At 44.4% G+C, this 15,676-nt stretch overlaps 1 protein-coding gene across 12 annotated transcripts in view; it reads left to right on the top strand.

Annotated features, from left to right (window-relative positions):
* WWOX (WW domain containing oxidoreductase) overlaps nt 1-15,676 on the top strand; it is a 952,589-nt gene that overhangs the window by 116,877 nt on the left and 820,036 nt on the right. Inside the window, exon 6 of one of the 12 annotated variants that reach the window (XM_035716867.2) lies at nt 6,661-6,777. The exons of the other annotated variants lie outside the window; for them this stretch is intronic. Within the exon in view, the coding sequence (XP_035572760.1) occupies nt 6,661-6,762 (102 nt within the window). The 3' untranslated portion in view covers nt 6,763-6,777. Of the gene's footprint in view, nt 1-6,660; nt 6,778-15,676 lie in introns of those variants that run through there. 12 annotated transcript variants of the gene reach the window in all.

Genomic DNA, 15,676 nt, shown 5'->3' with positions numbered 1-15,676 from the left:
TTGGCCAGAGTTGGCCTATGGGCTATAGTTGTGTAATACACTACTGTATAGAGCACAGGTTTTGAGCCTCAGACCTGACATCAGCTAACCTTGCAACTTGGGCAAGTTAATTAAAATCCTATGCCTCTAGTTTTCTGTTTCGTCATATGGGGATAACATAGCTTTTTAGCATGGTTTTTAAAATGTTTGATGAAATGATGGGCTCAATAAGCTCAGAGTAGGATCTCAACAAATGCTCTTTTGTTCATAACCTCCTTATAAGCTGATTTACAAAGGAAGGTGGGAGATGATTCTGGATCCGAGGCCACTGGAGAATAAATAGGTGTTCCTTTGAAGCTTTTGCTTTTTCAGGTTGTCTGCTGCCCTTAATTTTTGGGCAGACTCATTCACAGCTTTAAAGGTCATTTTGTGGTTTTTCCCTTTCCATGTCCGGGAACACCTTCCGCATTGCCATTTTAAACACTGGATTTGCCTTGAAGTAGTTCACTCACATGTGCTTTCTCTGTAATTATTTCCAACTCTTCTTGAGGCAGGACTGCACGTTTTAATTCAGGGTTTGTCTCATCTGTTACTCCGTGTTCTTGGCCCAAGTAGGATAAGTCAGTAGTATAACCCAAAACCAATATATCAAAAGTGTGCCCAGACTTAGTAATTCACATGCGCTCAGTTTCATAGTGGACATCAGACGGGGGTCCTGCAGCCTGGGAATGGATGGATTGTCCCTCAGTGGTGATGTCTGTGTCCCTGCCTGGCTTAGTAAACTCACGGTAAGCCTTCAGAGGCTGCTAGGAGTGTTTGAAGTCTGGCCGACTTATGTTCATTTTATAAATAGCATTCAGATTAATTGTGGAAGCCATTGAACATGATGTAAATAAGATTATAGCTAACCTGCCATACCATGACCCCAAGAGAGCAAAAACATTGCATTTGGCCTTTATATATATATATATAATTTTTTGAAAAGGAGTGTTCGTTGAAGGAAAATAACTTTGCCAAGTTATGGCTCATATCATATTTGGTATTTGGGTTTTAAAAAGCAGTTTTCTCCAGAATGACTGGTAAGTCAGAGGCAAGAGAGGTCTTGTTTTAGGAGCTGCTAGGCCTGTATCGATTTGATCCAGCCAAGGGGTTTCATGTGGTCACATTGTGGGGGAGGGCCACCAGTGGGCCTCACTCTAGGACTGGACACTGCTTGACCAGGAGTGACCTAGAGCAGGGGTCACAAACTCTTCCCTGCCCTTGGACCAAATACATCCTGTGCCTGTTTGGGTATGGCCTTCAAGCTAAGAATAGTTTTTTCTCTTTTTCATTTGTTTTTAAATGACTAGAAAAAAGCAAGAGGAGAATATTATTATTCATGACACATGAAAATTATACAGAATTTATATTTCAAGTGCCCGTAAGTAGAATTTTAAATTTCATCAATAAAATTATGTGGAGAGCTGTTGTCTCTCTTATTGTTTGAGTTCCTCCATACTATCCTTTGTTTTTGCCTCTTGGCCCACAAAGCCTAAAATATTTACTATCTGGCCCTTTACAAAAAATAAAACTAAAAATTTGCTACCCCCTTTGATAGAGAACAGTGATTTTCAGTCTGTTTTGTAGCTTTCAAAATCTTTCATCAAACTAACCCCTTTGCGGGAAGCCTGCTTTACAAAGTAGGTATAAGATGGAGGTGTTTGGAGTAGGATGGTGGTCTGAGCCTTCTGGGAGTCAAGCTTACACCACACCTGCCCTCTTGGGGTTTAGGCAGGTTCATTAAGAAAGTGCCTACATTCAGGCTTGTAAATACCCATCTGCAATCCCCGTTTTGCTCTAAAATCCAAAAAGCTCTGAAAAACAAATAAGTTTTCTTTTTTTTTTGTAAATTTACAGCGAAGTCTTTGGGTGGTAAAACCTGACTTTAGCTGATTTCGTGTCCCTATTTTTCCACTCTATTGTGAATAATCCCATTTTCCCTATAGAAATAGAAATGTGTTTGTTACAGGATGTTACCCTAAACCCTACTGGGGCTGTTTCATGATACACAGTCTATGCATCCAATTACCTTCATCACATGGACAGTTTCTGAATTATGGAAGCATGCCAGATGGGGCGGCCCGCTGTTGCGCCTTTGCCACCAAGGCCTATAGATTTGCATTGTTTCCCCACATTGTGGACTCTGGACAGTAGGATGACCTCTCTGAGCCATCAACCACCCCTGACTGGGAGAGAGGCATGGCATGGTTTCCTCCTCAGAGCCTCCAGAAGGAACCAACCTTTCCAACACCATGATGTCGAACTTCTTGCCTCCTGAACCAGAAGAGAGTACATTTCTGACGCTTTAAGATACCCCATTTGTCATAATCTGTTATGGCAATGCCAGGGAACTAAGATACCTCATTTCCCCAAGGAAGTTCATTTAGCCTTTGCACCTGATCTGCTCTAGTAGTCTGAGCAGCCTCTTGCCCTCACCACTGTCGTCCCAGAGTAGAGAGCTCAGGACCTTCCCTTGTTTATTCATAAGTAAATGTTTGCTGAGCCTCTACCAGGGACAGGCTGAACTGGGCATTGCAGGTACAGGATCTATAAAACAGGGCTGTCAAGAAGCTCCCGATTTCGTCAGAAGACAGTAGAGTTCTAATGAGCCCATGTGGCCACTCTCCAGAACTTGCACAAAGAGCCATGGGTCACGGAGACACTAAGAATAGGTGAGGATTAGGCCATGCACCCCTTAGTTTCAAGCTGGAAACTTGTAATTTAGGGTCTACTGACCCAAGTGACACCCGTCTTGCTGGGTATGTGACCAGCTTAGTTGTGCCTGCTTACCACCACAGCCTCATGGTTCAGGGTCACCACATTTGCCCAACACCAGCCTTTTGGGGGGCCAGCAGTGTCTCCAGTGGACTGATGAAGACATGTGACCTACAGACGTTACAGCGAAACTACCAGTGCTGTTTACCAGACGGTTTCAGTAGATTGGGTGAGCTTTACGTGCTCCACACCTCGCACAGTTTCTGCGCCTCGTAAGTGCTCAGTAAATGTCAGTTGCTAACATCGTTGTGGTTGTGCCTTTTCTTTCCCCGTCTCTGCCTCATCCCTTCCTTCCCCTCCACCCTCCGCCGTTATCACGAGGGCCCATGGGCCTCCCCTGTGTTGCAGCCCTGATCGTCATTGCCATCGTGGGCATTATTACTGTTGGGGATGGTTAGGACATCCCTGCTCGGAGTCGCCCACTTCTTCCAGGGTGCAGGCTGCCGGCCTCGCCTGCGGATCCGCGAAGCAAGCTGCCCAAAGCCGTCCTCTCAGGCTGGGTCACCCCCAGCCCGCTCCCTCCTGGGTCTTTTGAGGCAGACGAATGCCCCTGATAAACCACAAGCACACATTTTGGGTGAATTCCCCGTTAGCCACACGAGGTTTGGGGCTGAGAAATGGAGTTCCTGTCACTGTTGCCTGAAAAATACCGTCCACCTAATAGAGTTTTGGTGCAGGAGCCACCAGCCTCACTGCCCCCCAGACATGAAGAATTGCGACGTTGGCCTAACATAATTTTGGTAACTCTGTCTGCTTCTGCCTCGGGTAGAAATAATTCAGATTTCACTCTACGTTTTCTCTAATGGGCTAAACAGCCACTTTGTAATACCTGTATTTTATGAGACATAATTCTGGATATTGTTTCTGCAGCATTTTGAAAAGACAAACCTGAGAGAGCCGGCCATTTAACTTGAGCAATTTTAAAGTTATTTGTAAAATGATAGGCTGTCTTTTTCTGACCCAGTTACTTTATAAAGCTACATTCTTTGGCAAACATTAGCACAACTTCTCTGTGTGTGGGCTAAATAAATATTCGGGCAACACTGATTGAGCGCTGCCTTGGGTAAATAATTCTCTTTCCACACATTTCCTAGTTTATAATGAGAAGTTTTCTCCGTGCTCTGACCAAATGTAACATTCCATTGAAAATGAGACATAAATCCTTGAGCGAGGGAGACGCGGAGCCAGGGTTCGAGGAGGTTCATGGAAGGGTGGGGGGCGGACAGGGTGACATCCTGAGTGCCCCCTATCTTCCTCCACTCTTCTCCGGTCTGTGGGCCCCCTGGTAGTGGGGACGCAGGACACAGTAGGAGCAGAGACAGGTCCTTGGTGGGGGGTAAGTGAAATTGAACTCCTCCACTGCCCTTGCCTCAGCCTAATCACACACACACACACACACACACACACACACACACACACACACTCCCGTCCTTCATTTCAGGGTGACCACAGGATGCTCTCCTGCCCTGTGGATTTAGGGGCCCTTGTTCTGGACCCCACCTACACTGTGTGATTTCCTGTGTCAGTTGCTCCTCAGAAAGCACCTCATTTTGTCTGAGCAAGAGGTGTAAGATCTCTAGGGAGGTTGGACACCTGCTCTGGATGTCAGTCCTGGCTCTCCCGCTTCTGCTTCTGCCCGCGCAGTGGTGGGCAGGCAACCTTGGGGTTCTCATGGGTGATGGGATAATCCCAGCGTCTTCCCTGTGGAGATTAAAGAAAATAATCCTTGAAGGTTATAGGAGAAAGTGCACGTAAAGTGCGGGCATGTAAGTAGGCAGTTCTTATTAGCAGGGGTCCTGGAGGATGAGAAATGGCCGCATAAGGCGCATTTCATGTATTGCCTCATTTAAACCTCCTTACAGTCTATTATTTCTCCTGTTGGAGGTGAGGAATTTGGGACTCCAAGAGGCTTGGGAGTGCGACTGGGCCCGCATTGCTGGGCAGCTGTGTCAGGACCAGGATTGCCTGGCGTGAGACCCCACACTGCACTCTCCCCTGATCTTCCTGTTCCTCTTTCCAGTCCCATGGCCTCTGATGGGCAGTAGATCCACTGTCTCTGGGCAGGGTTAAGGGTGATGATCATAGTCAGCAGGGAAATCCCAGAAGAAACCCAGGCCTTCCTGATGGGCCCTCAGGCTTTTTTTCAGGGCTTGACATCCTGGCGCGGTTTCAGGACAGAGGAGGCGCGTCGGCTTGGAGATAGGCGCGACCGTGTAGCGAGGCAGGTGCTACCAAAACACACAGGCCTTGTGTCATCCACTCTCACCGGAGCAAAAAGAAGCAGCTTTTTTTTTTCTCCTGAGTTTAATTTTTCTTAAAATTAGTGATTCCCAGGGATCCCTAGGTGGCTTAGCGATTTGGTGCCTGCCTTCAGCCCAGGGCCTGATCCTGGAGACCCGGGATCGAGTCCCATATCGGGCTCCCTGCATGGAGCCTGCTTCTCCCTCTGCCTGTGTCTCTGCCTCTCTCTCTCTCTCTCTCTGTGTCCGTCTCTCATGAATAAATAAATAAAATCTTTAAAAAAATTAGTGATTCTCCATATAAAATAAGAACATGCTCATTAAAAAAGTGGAAAGTAGGGGCACCTGGGTTGCTCAGTTGGTTGAGCAAGTGACTCTTGATTTTGGATTAGGTCATGATCTAGGAGTTCTGGGATTGAGCCTGTGTCAGGCTCCCTGCTTAGCGGGGAGTTTGCTTCAGGATTCTTCGTCTCCCTCTCCCTCTGCTCCTCCCCCTGCTCAGGCTCTCTCTCTCTCAAATAAATAAATACATTTAAAAAAATAGTGGAAAGTACACAACTGTTAGAGAAATAAAATTCACCCATCTTCACCACTAGCACTTTGGCACAAAATTCTCGAGCACTTCGGAATGTACAGGTTGTTCTGTTGTATTTTGTTTGGTTTTACCTGCAGCATATACACTTGAGGGAGCTTCCCTTACTGCCTCCTTCTAAATTAACTCCGTTACCTGAATTCAAAGACAAATCTAGAGGCAATGTTTTTTTGCATAGTGGTTACACATGCTATGTAGACAGTAGTTTCTCTGTAGGTCGTAGTTTCTTTCTGGACTTAAAAGATTTCAGTTCTTCCTGTTTTTTCTAGACTCTTCTAAGCAGTGTATTGAATGACTGCATGACAGTCCACTGACTAGATGAACTGTGATTTTCACTTCATCGATCTCCTGGTGACTGGAGTTTTAGGTTGTTACTAACTCTTGCCATTTACAAGGCCCTGAACATCTTTGATTGTAAAGTACTCCCCAGTTAAGACTATTTCTATGGGATCGATTTGCCGGTAGTAGAATTTCTAGGTCAAACTTACAAACACTAAGAACTCCTGCTATGTATTAACTTGGGCCAGAAACCCACCACGTAATTGGTTTGTGTACCTTGGGCTTGCCTGGAGAGCCAGGACGAGGACAGCAATACGTGGCTGTGTTGATTTGCATTGTTCAGGGAAGGGCTTATCCTAGATGGGCCAAAATGCAGTTTATTTTATTGGAAAAGTCAAGTGAATTTTATGCTTCACTTTCGTGTGCATCTTCAAAGACCTCGGAGAACTGGGTGGGTCTCTGTCATCCCATACAATGCCAGAACATGGAACTGATCCCGAGGCTTCTGAAAAGGAGTTCCAAATTTGGATGCTTCTCAAGTTACTTCTTGCAGCGCAGCGACGACAATAGTCTTCTTCGACAATGGCTGAGTCTCAAGTGCCAGGATGCTGATGATGCTCCCAGGTCATAATTAACCTTCTTCAAAATAAGAAGGGAGAAAGGCCGGTAAAAGGCTCTCTGTGCTCCAGAAAGGAGAAGAAAAATGTGAAATGCCAACACTCTTGAAACCTCTGCTCTTTTCTGTTCCTTTTTAAGAACCATCCCGAAGACGAGGACACCATATTGAAACAGATGGTTCTCCCTGAATTGAAAGAAGCTGCACTTTCACCACAAGTCCTACAAGTCTGCCCTTCCTAACTTTTTTAGCAAATGCTCTCCCCCAGTTTCCCTCTTTATCAGGGTTCTTTTGGAGCATCTCTGCTTTCTTTTTAAGACTTCCATCGAAGACTGGATTTTTGCTCTGTTGCCCCTGAGACATTGTGTTTGTACTGTAAGACTACTTTATACAACAGTTTATTATTACATGGAATTAAATAAAACCCAGTCCAATCATGGACCCTGAAACCAAGCAGCAGTGTACAGCGAAAGCTTCCTATAGCACAGTTCTCCCCATCCTGACTGCCCGTCACACATGTACCAACATTCCAGCCGGCCTTCTACTTGTCCCCCCTCTGTATAACAATGCGCTGTTTTTTAAAAGTACTTGTTCTGTTAATTTATTCCTTAAACAAGAGAAGAAAAAAGTATTGGTCCCCTCATAAAACAGTTAACAGGAACCCTGAGGCATCTTTTAGTGCCATTTTTTTGGCTGTTGCTTGGAATGGCTCCATCAATCATTGCTATTCATGTATAGCTGGTTTTTATGTCAGTTAAACCATCTTCCATCAAGTTGGTGAAGCAGAGTCAGGGAACAAGATGAATTGCGGAGCGTCTTCTGTGGTGTGGAAAGGGCTTTGCTTTTAAATGCTGATGTTGATTTCTTAATATTTTCGGCTTCCTCTTCCTAAGCCTGTTCTGTTCCCCTCTGACCATCGTTCAGGAGTCCGTTCTTTTAACCTTGTTCTGAGGGTGGTGGAGGGGGGAGTGCCGGATGCCAGTCTGGAGGTGCCAGCAATTGATCAGCTGACGAGGGGGATTCATTATCTGTCCTGGGCTCCGGAGTAAGGGAAATAAATCCTAGGACCCTGGGAGTGATCTCTGTAGCCCCAGGACGGCAGTGCTGGTGGAGTGTTGTAGGGAGGATGTGTTGTTACTGCACACAAGAAAGAGTGGCATGGTTTTTCTTGAAAGATCTATTTTGTATATCTCAGTGTCAGTCAGTTTACATGTTTTGTGCCCAGAAGTCAACAAAATTTCTGCCCTTTCCCAAACCCCTTTAATTAAGTTCAGTCTTTCCAAGAGTATTTGTTAAGTGAATGCAGTGTGCAAAGCCATGGGGTGCCAACCGGGTGGTGTGTGGGGGGGTGATGGATGAGGGCCCTCCATGGGGAGGGCTGTGTTTTCTCTGTTTAGAATTGCTGACCATGGTGATGATAAAAAGTGTTTGGACTTTGTTCAGTTTTATTACTGCTTTGAAATTCTCTGTGGACAGTGTACCCATTTATTGCTTGCACCCTGAGTAGACCGATCTCCCCATCACCCACTACCCCCTTTTCCTGCCCTGAGTGCAAAAGGTGCCACTAGAGACCCTGGGATGAGGTCCCAGTCCTAAAGGAGGTTATGGTTTAACAGGAGGAGGTAATGCATGAATGCGGGGGATAGTGGGTAACAGTGCCACCCACATTCCCACTACAATCCCCTCAGGTCTGTTAGCTCTGCTCAATCTCTCATTCTGCATTGCCCTCCTGGCGTTAGGTCCTGTGAACCCTCTGTTTAAAATTCATGCCTACAGGTCCCCTCTGTCTCTTCACCCCTGCCTCTGGGCCTTGGGTCAGTTCCTGGATCACCTCACTGTTTTAGGGATGCTCTTTGGTCCTCACTGCGACCACCTGGACTCCTACACTCCTGCACACTCAGGACATCAGACCATGGAAAATGTTTTTGTATAAACTTAGGTGAACCGAAATGATCGTTTTAACGTTTGGGACTTGATTATTTGTATTGGTAGAGTCCCTTTATTCCTAAGAATTGCAAACTGCAAATCAGCATGCAGCTTTTGAAGGGTGAACATTTCACAAACATTTTACAGCAGAGATGAGATGGCTGCGGGTGGGGGTTGGGAGCCTTGATAGGGAGAGAGGGCACCAGAAGGGGAAAATGGGAGGAGGGGGTGAGTGAGATAAGCAAAGGGAATTCAGAAAGTAATAAAGTCCTACAGTAATCAGAGGGCTGAGGCCAGGTCCCTGGGGAGCAGCTGTACACAGAGTGATTCAAACCCACTCCAGACCTGTGTTCTGAATCATTACCTTCACCTGGAGAAGCAGACCTGGCCTTGAGCGAAACACCCCCACTCCCTGGCTCTGTGACCTTGGCAATTTACTGCCCCTCTCTCTCCAAGATCAGTTTCCTCATTTGTAAAACAGCAGTAATCTCTAACTCATGGGGCCATGAGGGGATTAAATGAGAAATCACACTCTGAACATTGAGCACATTATCTGTCTGGCACATTAGAGAGCTCCAGAAATGCCAGTGTTATGGGTAAGAGCTTGGTTCTGGAGCTTGATGGCCTGAGTTTGATTCCCAGCCCTGCTCTTGCCTAGCTGCGTAACTCTGGGCACGTGGCTTAAGTTCCTTTGTGCTTCTCCCTCTTCCTATGTAATATAGGGATGATAACGGATGGTTTGTTGGCAAGGTGAACTGAGATGGTCCTTGTAATGTGCCTGGCCAGTTGGTGGTCCAGGCAGATACAAATTACTGGTATCAGGAGGATTGCTTGCTGGGAGTCTCTGCTGCACCAGGCAGGATGGCAGAGTAGAAATGACCATTTGAGGCAGCTGAGGCACAGATGTTGGGAGGATCTCAGCTCCTCAGCCCCAGTTCCTGCCATCTGGTGTGGCTGTGCCAGATGTTTGAAGAAGGAGGAGGAAGCCCACTTTTGTTCCTTGCCGAGGTTCCTTCTTACATCTCATTTCATGGTGCTCATCATAGTCGATGTACAGGGGGCCTGACACAGAGGAGGTGCTCTATAAATGTGAGCTCAGGTTTTCCCGGAGGGAAACCTCACCTCCATCATTTTCCCTTCTTGTTGGTCCATTCGGAGGCATCAGCTTTTGCCCTTTCTGCAGATTTTTCCATTGCAATCAGCTGCTCGTTTCAAAACAATAACCGTTTGACTTTGCACGTGTGCTAGCCCCTCTCCCTATGCCTCCTCTCTCCTTTCCCCCTTTTATTTTTTCTTAAAGATTTGTTTATGAGAGAGAGAGAGAGAGAGAGAGAGAGAGAGAGAGAGAGAACGAGCAGGGGGAGGGGCAGAGGGAAAGAGAGAGAGAGAATCTCCAGCAGACTCCTCTCCGAGTGTGGAGTGTGATGTGGGGAACCACCTGAGCTACCCGGGTTCTGCTGCTTTGCTTTCATCTGTTTGAGTAGCAACAATGATAGGTAAGGAACAAGAACATCTCTAGCAGGACAACCTCTATTGCTACAAAACTATTCCAGCTAACCTCATTATAAAAGCAGTCTAAAATATATTGACTTGTATCCAAAAGGATACGAAAACATTACCAGCAAACCCCAGTACCTTTTGTGGTGCCCTGGGCTGCTTCCATGCTTGTTAGCTTGTTCAACGAATGGCTGGCAGTGTCCAGACGTAGACATTGTATAATTCTGTCATTAAAGCAAGTACTGATACCCACCTCCCTGAAAGGTTTAGTGAAGGAGAAGTTGGAAATTAATGGCCAAATAAAGGTTTTAGGTTATGTGTGGATTTCATTTATCCATGTTCTTTCTTACCCCCATTAGCATGGTTAATTAAGAGTTGTCAATACATCTTTGCTGGAGTATTTGATTATTTTTTTAGCAGGGAAGATTAGAATGAAGTCTTCAGATCTGGCAAGTGTCATGGGACTTGTAGAGTAAATTGCAGGTTAAGCCCTCATTTTGATCTCCGGGACCAGAGCAAGCACCGTTTCATTGACATGTCATCAGCTATGATCTGAGGGAGCACACAGAGGTGCCCTTTGGGGACAGAGGGGCATCTTGCTCTTGTCTCCCATATTGAAAGGGTTTATTGCATAGTGAGTGTGTGTGGGTGAACAAACAGCAGACTGGGGTTACAGCTGACTGACTGGAGCTAGCTCTGAAGGCCTTTTGATCTATGCTTTATTAAAAATTACATGTGTAGGTGTGTGTGTGAGTGTTTACATATGTATATGCACACACCTTTTCGTATGCATATTTCTGTCCATGTGGAGGTGTGTGTGTGAGAGAACTAATAACAGACAGGAGTTGAAGTTGACATGTTAGCCTTGCCAATCCCTTGAGTTATGATTTATTAAAAGTAAATGTGTCTATATGCATACACATGTATCTCCACCATGTGAATCTACCTTTTTGCCTCCCAGACAAGTATGCTAGCAAACACTTCCTGCAAATGGCAAATGGCTCTGCCCTTTAGGTATTTCTTTTTAGCGTTTGTGTTGACAGTGGCCTTTATTTTTCCTTCTACTTTAGAGCTCTTAAGTTCTAGAATAAATTTTACCAGCAATTAATTATACCTTGAGATTTCCAGGACAGGCAGGCTAGTTTTTATTATTTTACCCACTAAATATACCTCTAGATAACATAATACGTATTTACAGTGACAAGTTTTGTTTTATTTATGGGGTTATAACAAATCATCAAAAACAACCCAAAAAGGGCCACTTAGACCAACATCCTTGTTTCTCCTTCTGCTTCATCAATGAATTATGCATGCATTACAAATGGCAATGAGGAGCAAAGGTCGGTTTAGAACAACACAGATTGGAAAATTACACCATTTGTTTAAACAACATTTATTATTGATTATTCAGCATAGGGGCTGGGAGAAACGCAAATAGTGGCAGTAATATCATCTATTTACGTAGGCCCTTTATAAATGTCGGACCCTACTCTCTGTTTAGATCAGAATAATTGTTCAAATTTTCCAGCTCTATTTTGCAAGAGAGCAAAGACAAATTTGGCATCTACTTTCTTGAGTCCTTGAATCCCCACGAGATCTCTGTTATTCTCTGTATTTCTCAGAAGACGGAAAACTGAGGTTCAGATGGATTCAGTAATTTGCTGAAGGTCACACTCCCAAGATCATACATAGTCTTTCCAACACGTAACATTGTTAGTGTGTCAGAGACCAGTGATTCATTAATGAAAGTAATGATAATCATCCTCAACATAAACATGCATGTTACCGATTAACTCTGGTTTTGCCAGACCGTGTCCTGTTTTGCATGTTTTTTTTTTTTTTTTCCAGTCTTTACGTGAATGCTATAGATGTTATTATAGTTGATGAGCCTGGGGCACTAAGGAGTTAAGTACTCTGTCCAAGATCACAGGGTTAAGTAAGTGGGAGAGCCGGGATCATGAAAGACACCATTATGTACTAGTTTCATAATTTTTGTGCTTCCCGTGGAGCATCTCCTTCTCCTGACTCATGGGCACCGTGACTTCATGGACACGTGAGCATTTGTTGGATCGGTGATTGATTCAAGTTAATCTAATATAGATTTCTTAAGAGCCAGGGAAATGCGATATTTCACTTCATAAACATAAAACTTCATTTTAGTTTTAAATAATCAGAGAGTAGTAGAATGAATAACATTACTTTCACTAAAATGGAATTTAAGAAATAAAACCCAAGAGACTAATTGCAAGAGTTATGTAATAGTGACCCAGGAATGAGAAAGCTAAGGTGGTAAAATTAGGAGTGTGCTTTCACTGTGCACAGTGTGCCAGAGCTAGAAGCTGGCTTTCTAGCTCTGCCCTCAGTGGCTCCCAGAGCTACTCAAGACCCTAAGTAAGAATGAACTTCACCCAGCCATATCCTCAGGACATCTGGTCTACTCTCCTCATTTAGGTAGGGTCATTTGTGAGGGATCTCTGTGTGATGGTCTCTTTAGGTTTTTTTTTTTTTTTTTCCTTCTCATATTCCATAAAGAATTATCTGGAACATTTAAAAAAAAATCCATTTAGTCTTGCACAGAGACTTGCCACTTCTACTCCATCACTCAGACATTTGTTTCAGGCAGCTCTCCAACTTACCCCTCTCAGAGCCCTCTTGGAAAGCATCGGGAACAGTCTGTGACTTGTGCTCCTCCTTTCTCAGTTCCAGTTAGGGAATTGAAAACACTCCATATGCCCATGGGCAGGGCCACACCTTGGCCTGTCCATTATGGGGGTCACTGGAGGAATCTCCAAAGAGGCGTCACTTTGCAAGGACAGCTCAGGACGTGTCTCCGGCACGGTCTCCGACATGTTTCACATGCCACCCACAGCCTCCCCTGTCATGTTCCTTGCCTTTACAGTAACCTCTCATGTTGTTATTTTTACAAGTCTTTTCCAGGGCCTCTGATTTTCTAGCCTGTTTAACATTTGCCATAACCAATAAGGGTGTAACTGTCTTGGCACGTTCAGTCCCCACCTCCCTCGCTCCCTGCCAGGCCTTCTTGTTTCTGGCACGCTGTCTTTATGAGCCTATAGAAAGGTCTCCAGGTTTCCTTACTTCCAAAACAGTGGGCAGGGACAGCTACCTCTTAGAAGCGGGAAAAAGAAACTTCAAAGAATAAACTTAAAGGATCTAAAAACTTGGAAGTCACTTAGAAACTATATTGTGGAAAGAGAAAAATATCAGTTCTTTCAGATAAATTAACTTTTTCGATTACTTCTCTCTCTCTCTCTCTCTCTCTCTCTCTCTCTCTTTACTGCTTGAGTAGAAGGGAGAGAGTGAGAGATCATATTCCTGAGTGGGGTCACAATTACTCTCCTAATGTCTTTTTGGGGGAAGTAGGCACAAAAGAAGAGCAAAGTCTTCCTGTACACATACCCCACTTAGGAAAATGTATACCCTTGAGATGCTGGAGACCCAGCCAAGAATCACACATCCCAGAACTGTGAATAATAACAATTCCTACAGTTTATTGAACATCCTTGACAGCCAGACATTTTTCTAGTCCTTATAAATCTATAATCATGTTTATTCCTCAAAAGGTCTCTGAGGTTATTCCCATTTTATAGATGAAGAAATTAAAGCTCAGAAAAATTAGTAGCATATTCATGGCCATGAATATCAAGATGTGAGCACAGTTCTTCTGACTCCCAATCCTGGGGCCTGTCCACCTCCACACCTGCTCTAAGCCAGGTGAGCAAGAGACCAAAATTGCCGTTGCCGTTAGCCTCCAGCACTGGTGTCCAAGCCTACTGGTCCTCAAACACCTCACTGAATCCTCCCAGATCCTGCTTTCCTGCCTCTACTGCCCAAGAACTTGACTCTTTTTTTTTTTAATAAAGATTTTATTTATTTATTTGGAGAGGAGAGAGGCAGAGGAAGAGGCAGAGAGAGAATCCTAAGCAGACTCTTCACTAAATGGGAAACCCAATGCGGGGCTCCATTCCAGGACCCTGAGATCATGACCTGAGCCAAAGTCAGACACTTAACCAATTGTGCCACCCAGGTGCCCCCAGGAACTTGACTCTTAAAGTCATTGCTTAAAAAAAAAACATTGCTGAGAAAGGAACCTTTTACTTTAATGAACTGAGCAGCTCTATCCAGGAGAGAAGTATATTGGATACAGGCTCAGAAAACACAGCTTTGTGACCCCTGCCTCCAAACAACTAACATCTTTCAGCCTCAGTGTTATTATTTGCTAAATGGGAAGAACAGTGTCTACCCAAAAAGTCTTTGCAGGTTTGAATGAGATTCACATTTCATTTGCATTCAGTTAGTATTTGTTGAATGAATTAATGATTGATGAGTTCATTCACAAATATGAATAGAAAACAGAGCAGGATCCTAGTGAGTGGTAGACTGGCCCAGATACCCATCTCTGCAACCTTGTAGGCTCTTATATGTGATTGTATACCAGTACAAGACTCCATTTACATTACCATCTATGTAAATGGCGGCCCATTGAATTGTTCAGTCTACCAACTGAACAACCATAACATGCAGCCCTGGTCTCCTGGGGTTTGATTTGAAGAATCAGATCTAGATAACATTTGCTTCAGGTGAGGCCAAGGAAATCCTCACTTCCTTGCACTTTTGGCTTTGGACTTGAGACCATGTCTATTTCTTTACAATCGAAAGGAATGTCAGCCCCATGAACTTCTTAAACACACACAGGGGCTCCTGGCCTGGAGTCTTCATCTGGTTGCTAGATTGTTTAAAGAAGGATTTTTGTGATTCTTCTAGGCTGACACACTGGCTGTCATCTGTTGTTTTTCTAATCTCCCAGTAAACATTTGGAAAGTGAAGGTTTTAGGCGTGTGTGTTTCTCTTACGTTGGAAGAGTAAATAAAGCCATCAGATTTCATGAGTTTCTCTCACGTCTGCTTAGATGCTGCTGCAGGTCTGTAGAATGATTGAAATATTTGCAACCTGTAGAGCAGCAGGGTATTTATATGGCAGCAGGCAGTATTGATGGATTTGGGGAATGCCGTTTGACAGTTACAGGCTCCTGTGAGGCATTGCAGGCTCCTCGGAGCCAGAGAGGGAAGGGGGGTATTGAGTGACAAGACTCTTCCTGTATGTCTCCAACCATATAAATCATGGACAGAATCTCACTCCTGGAGGGAGAACCTGCAGGGAACCCAGTGGGAAGCACCGCTGTTTACTCTCCCCAGCCCCCTGCAACCACACAATTAAAACTAAGGAACAGAACAAAGTCGGGCCAGAGAGGTTTCCTCTCGCCCCCCATTCCTTGTTCATTGCGAGACTTTGTAATTAGATCACAGCTTCTTCATTCTTTTGGAAAGATTTAGAACAGTTATCACACATGCTCTGCTGCTTGGAATGGAAAAGTGATTTGACAGCTTTTGCAATGCTTGGGGTTCTAAGACGTAGATTCTGGTTCTTTCAACCCCTCACCAGCTGTGTGACGTGGGACAAATAACCATTCTGTGCCATAGGATTTTTTTTTTCTTCTTCGAAACAGGAACTGAATATATTTCTACTGTTTTTTTTTTTTTTATTGGCCTAAAAAATGTATACAAAAGATCCCAAACTTTGTTTCCTAGAAAAAGAGCCACGTATAAATCTAGGTCATATTGTCTAACAATTCTGCCACAGGAAACACTTAATTGTGTGAATTATAAATCCTGACTTGCCCGTTTATTAAGATACCTTCCATATAATTAAAAATAT

The sequence above is a fragment of the Canis lupus genome, chromosome 5 (assembly GCF_003254725.2).
Source record: "Canis lupus dingo isolate Sandy chromosome 5, ASM325472v2, whole genome shotgun sequence".
NCBI classification, from domain to species: Eukaryota; Metazoa; Chordata; class Mammalia; order Carnivora; family Canidae; genus Canis; species Canis lupus.
This window is presented reverse-complemented; position numbering and strand designations above follow the sequence as displayed.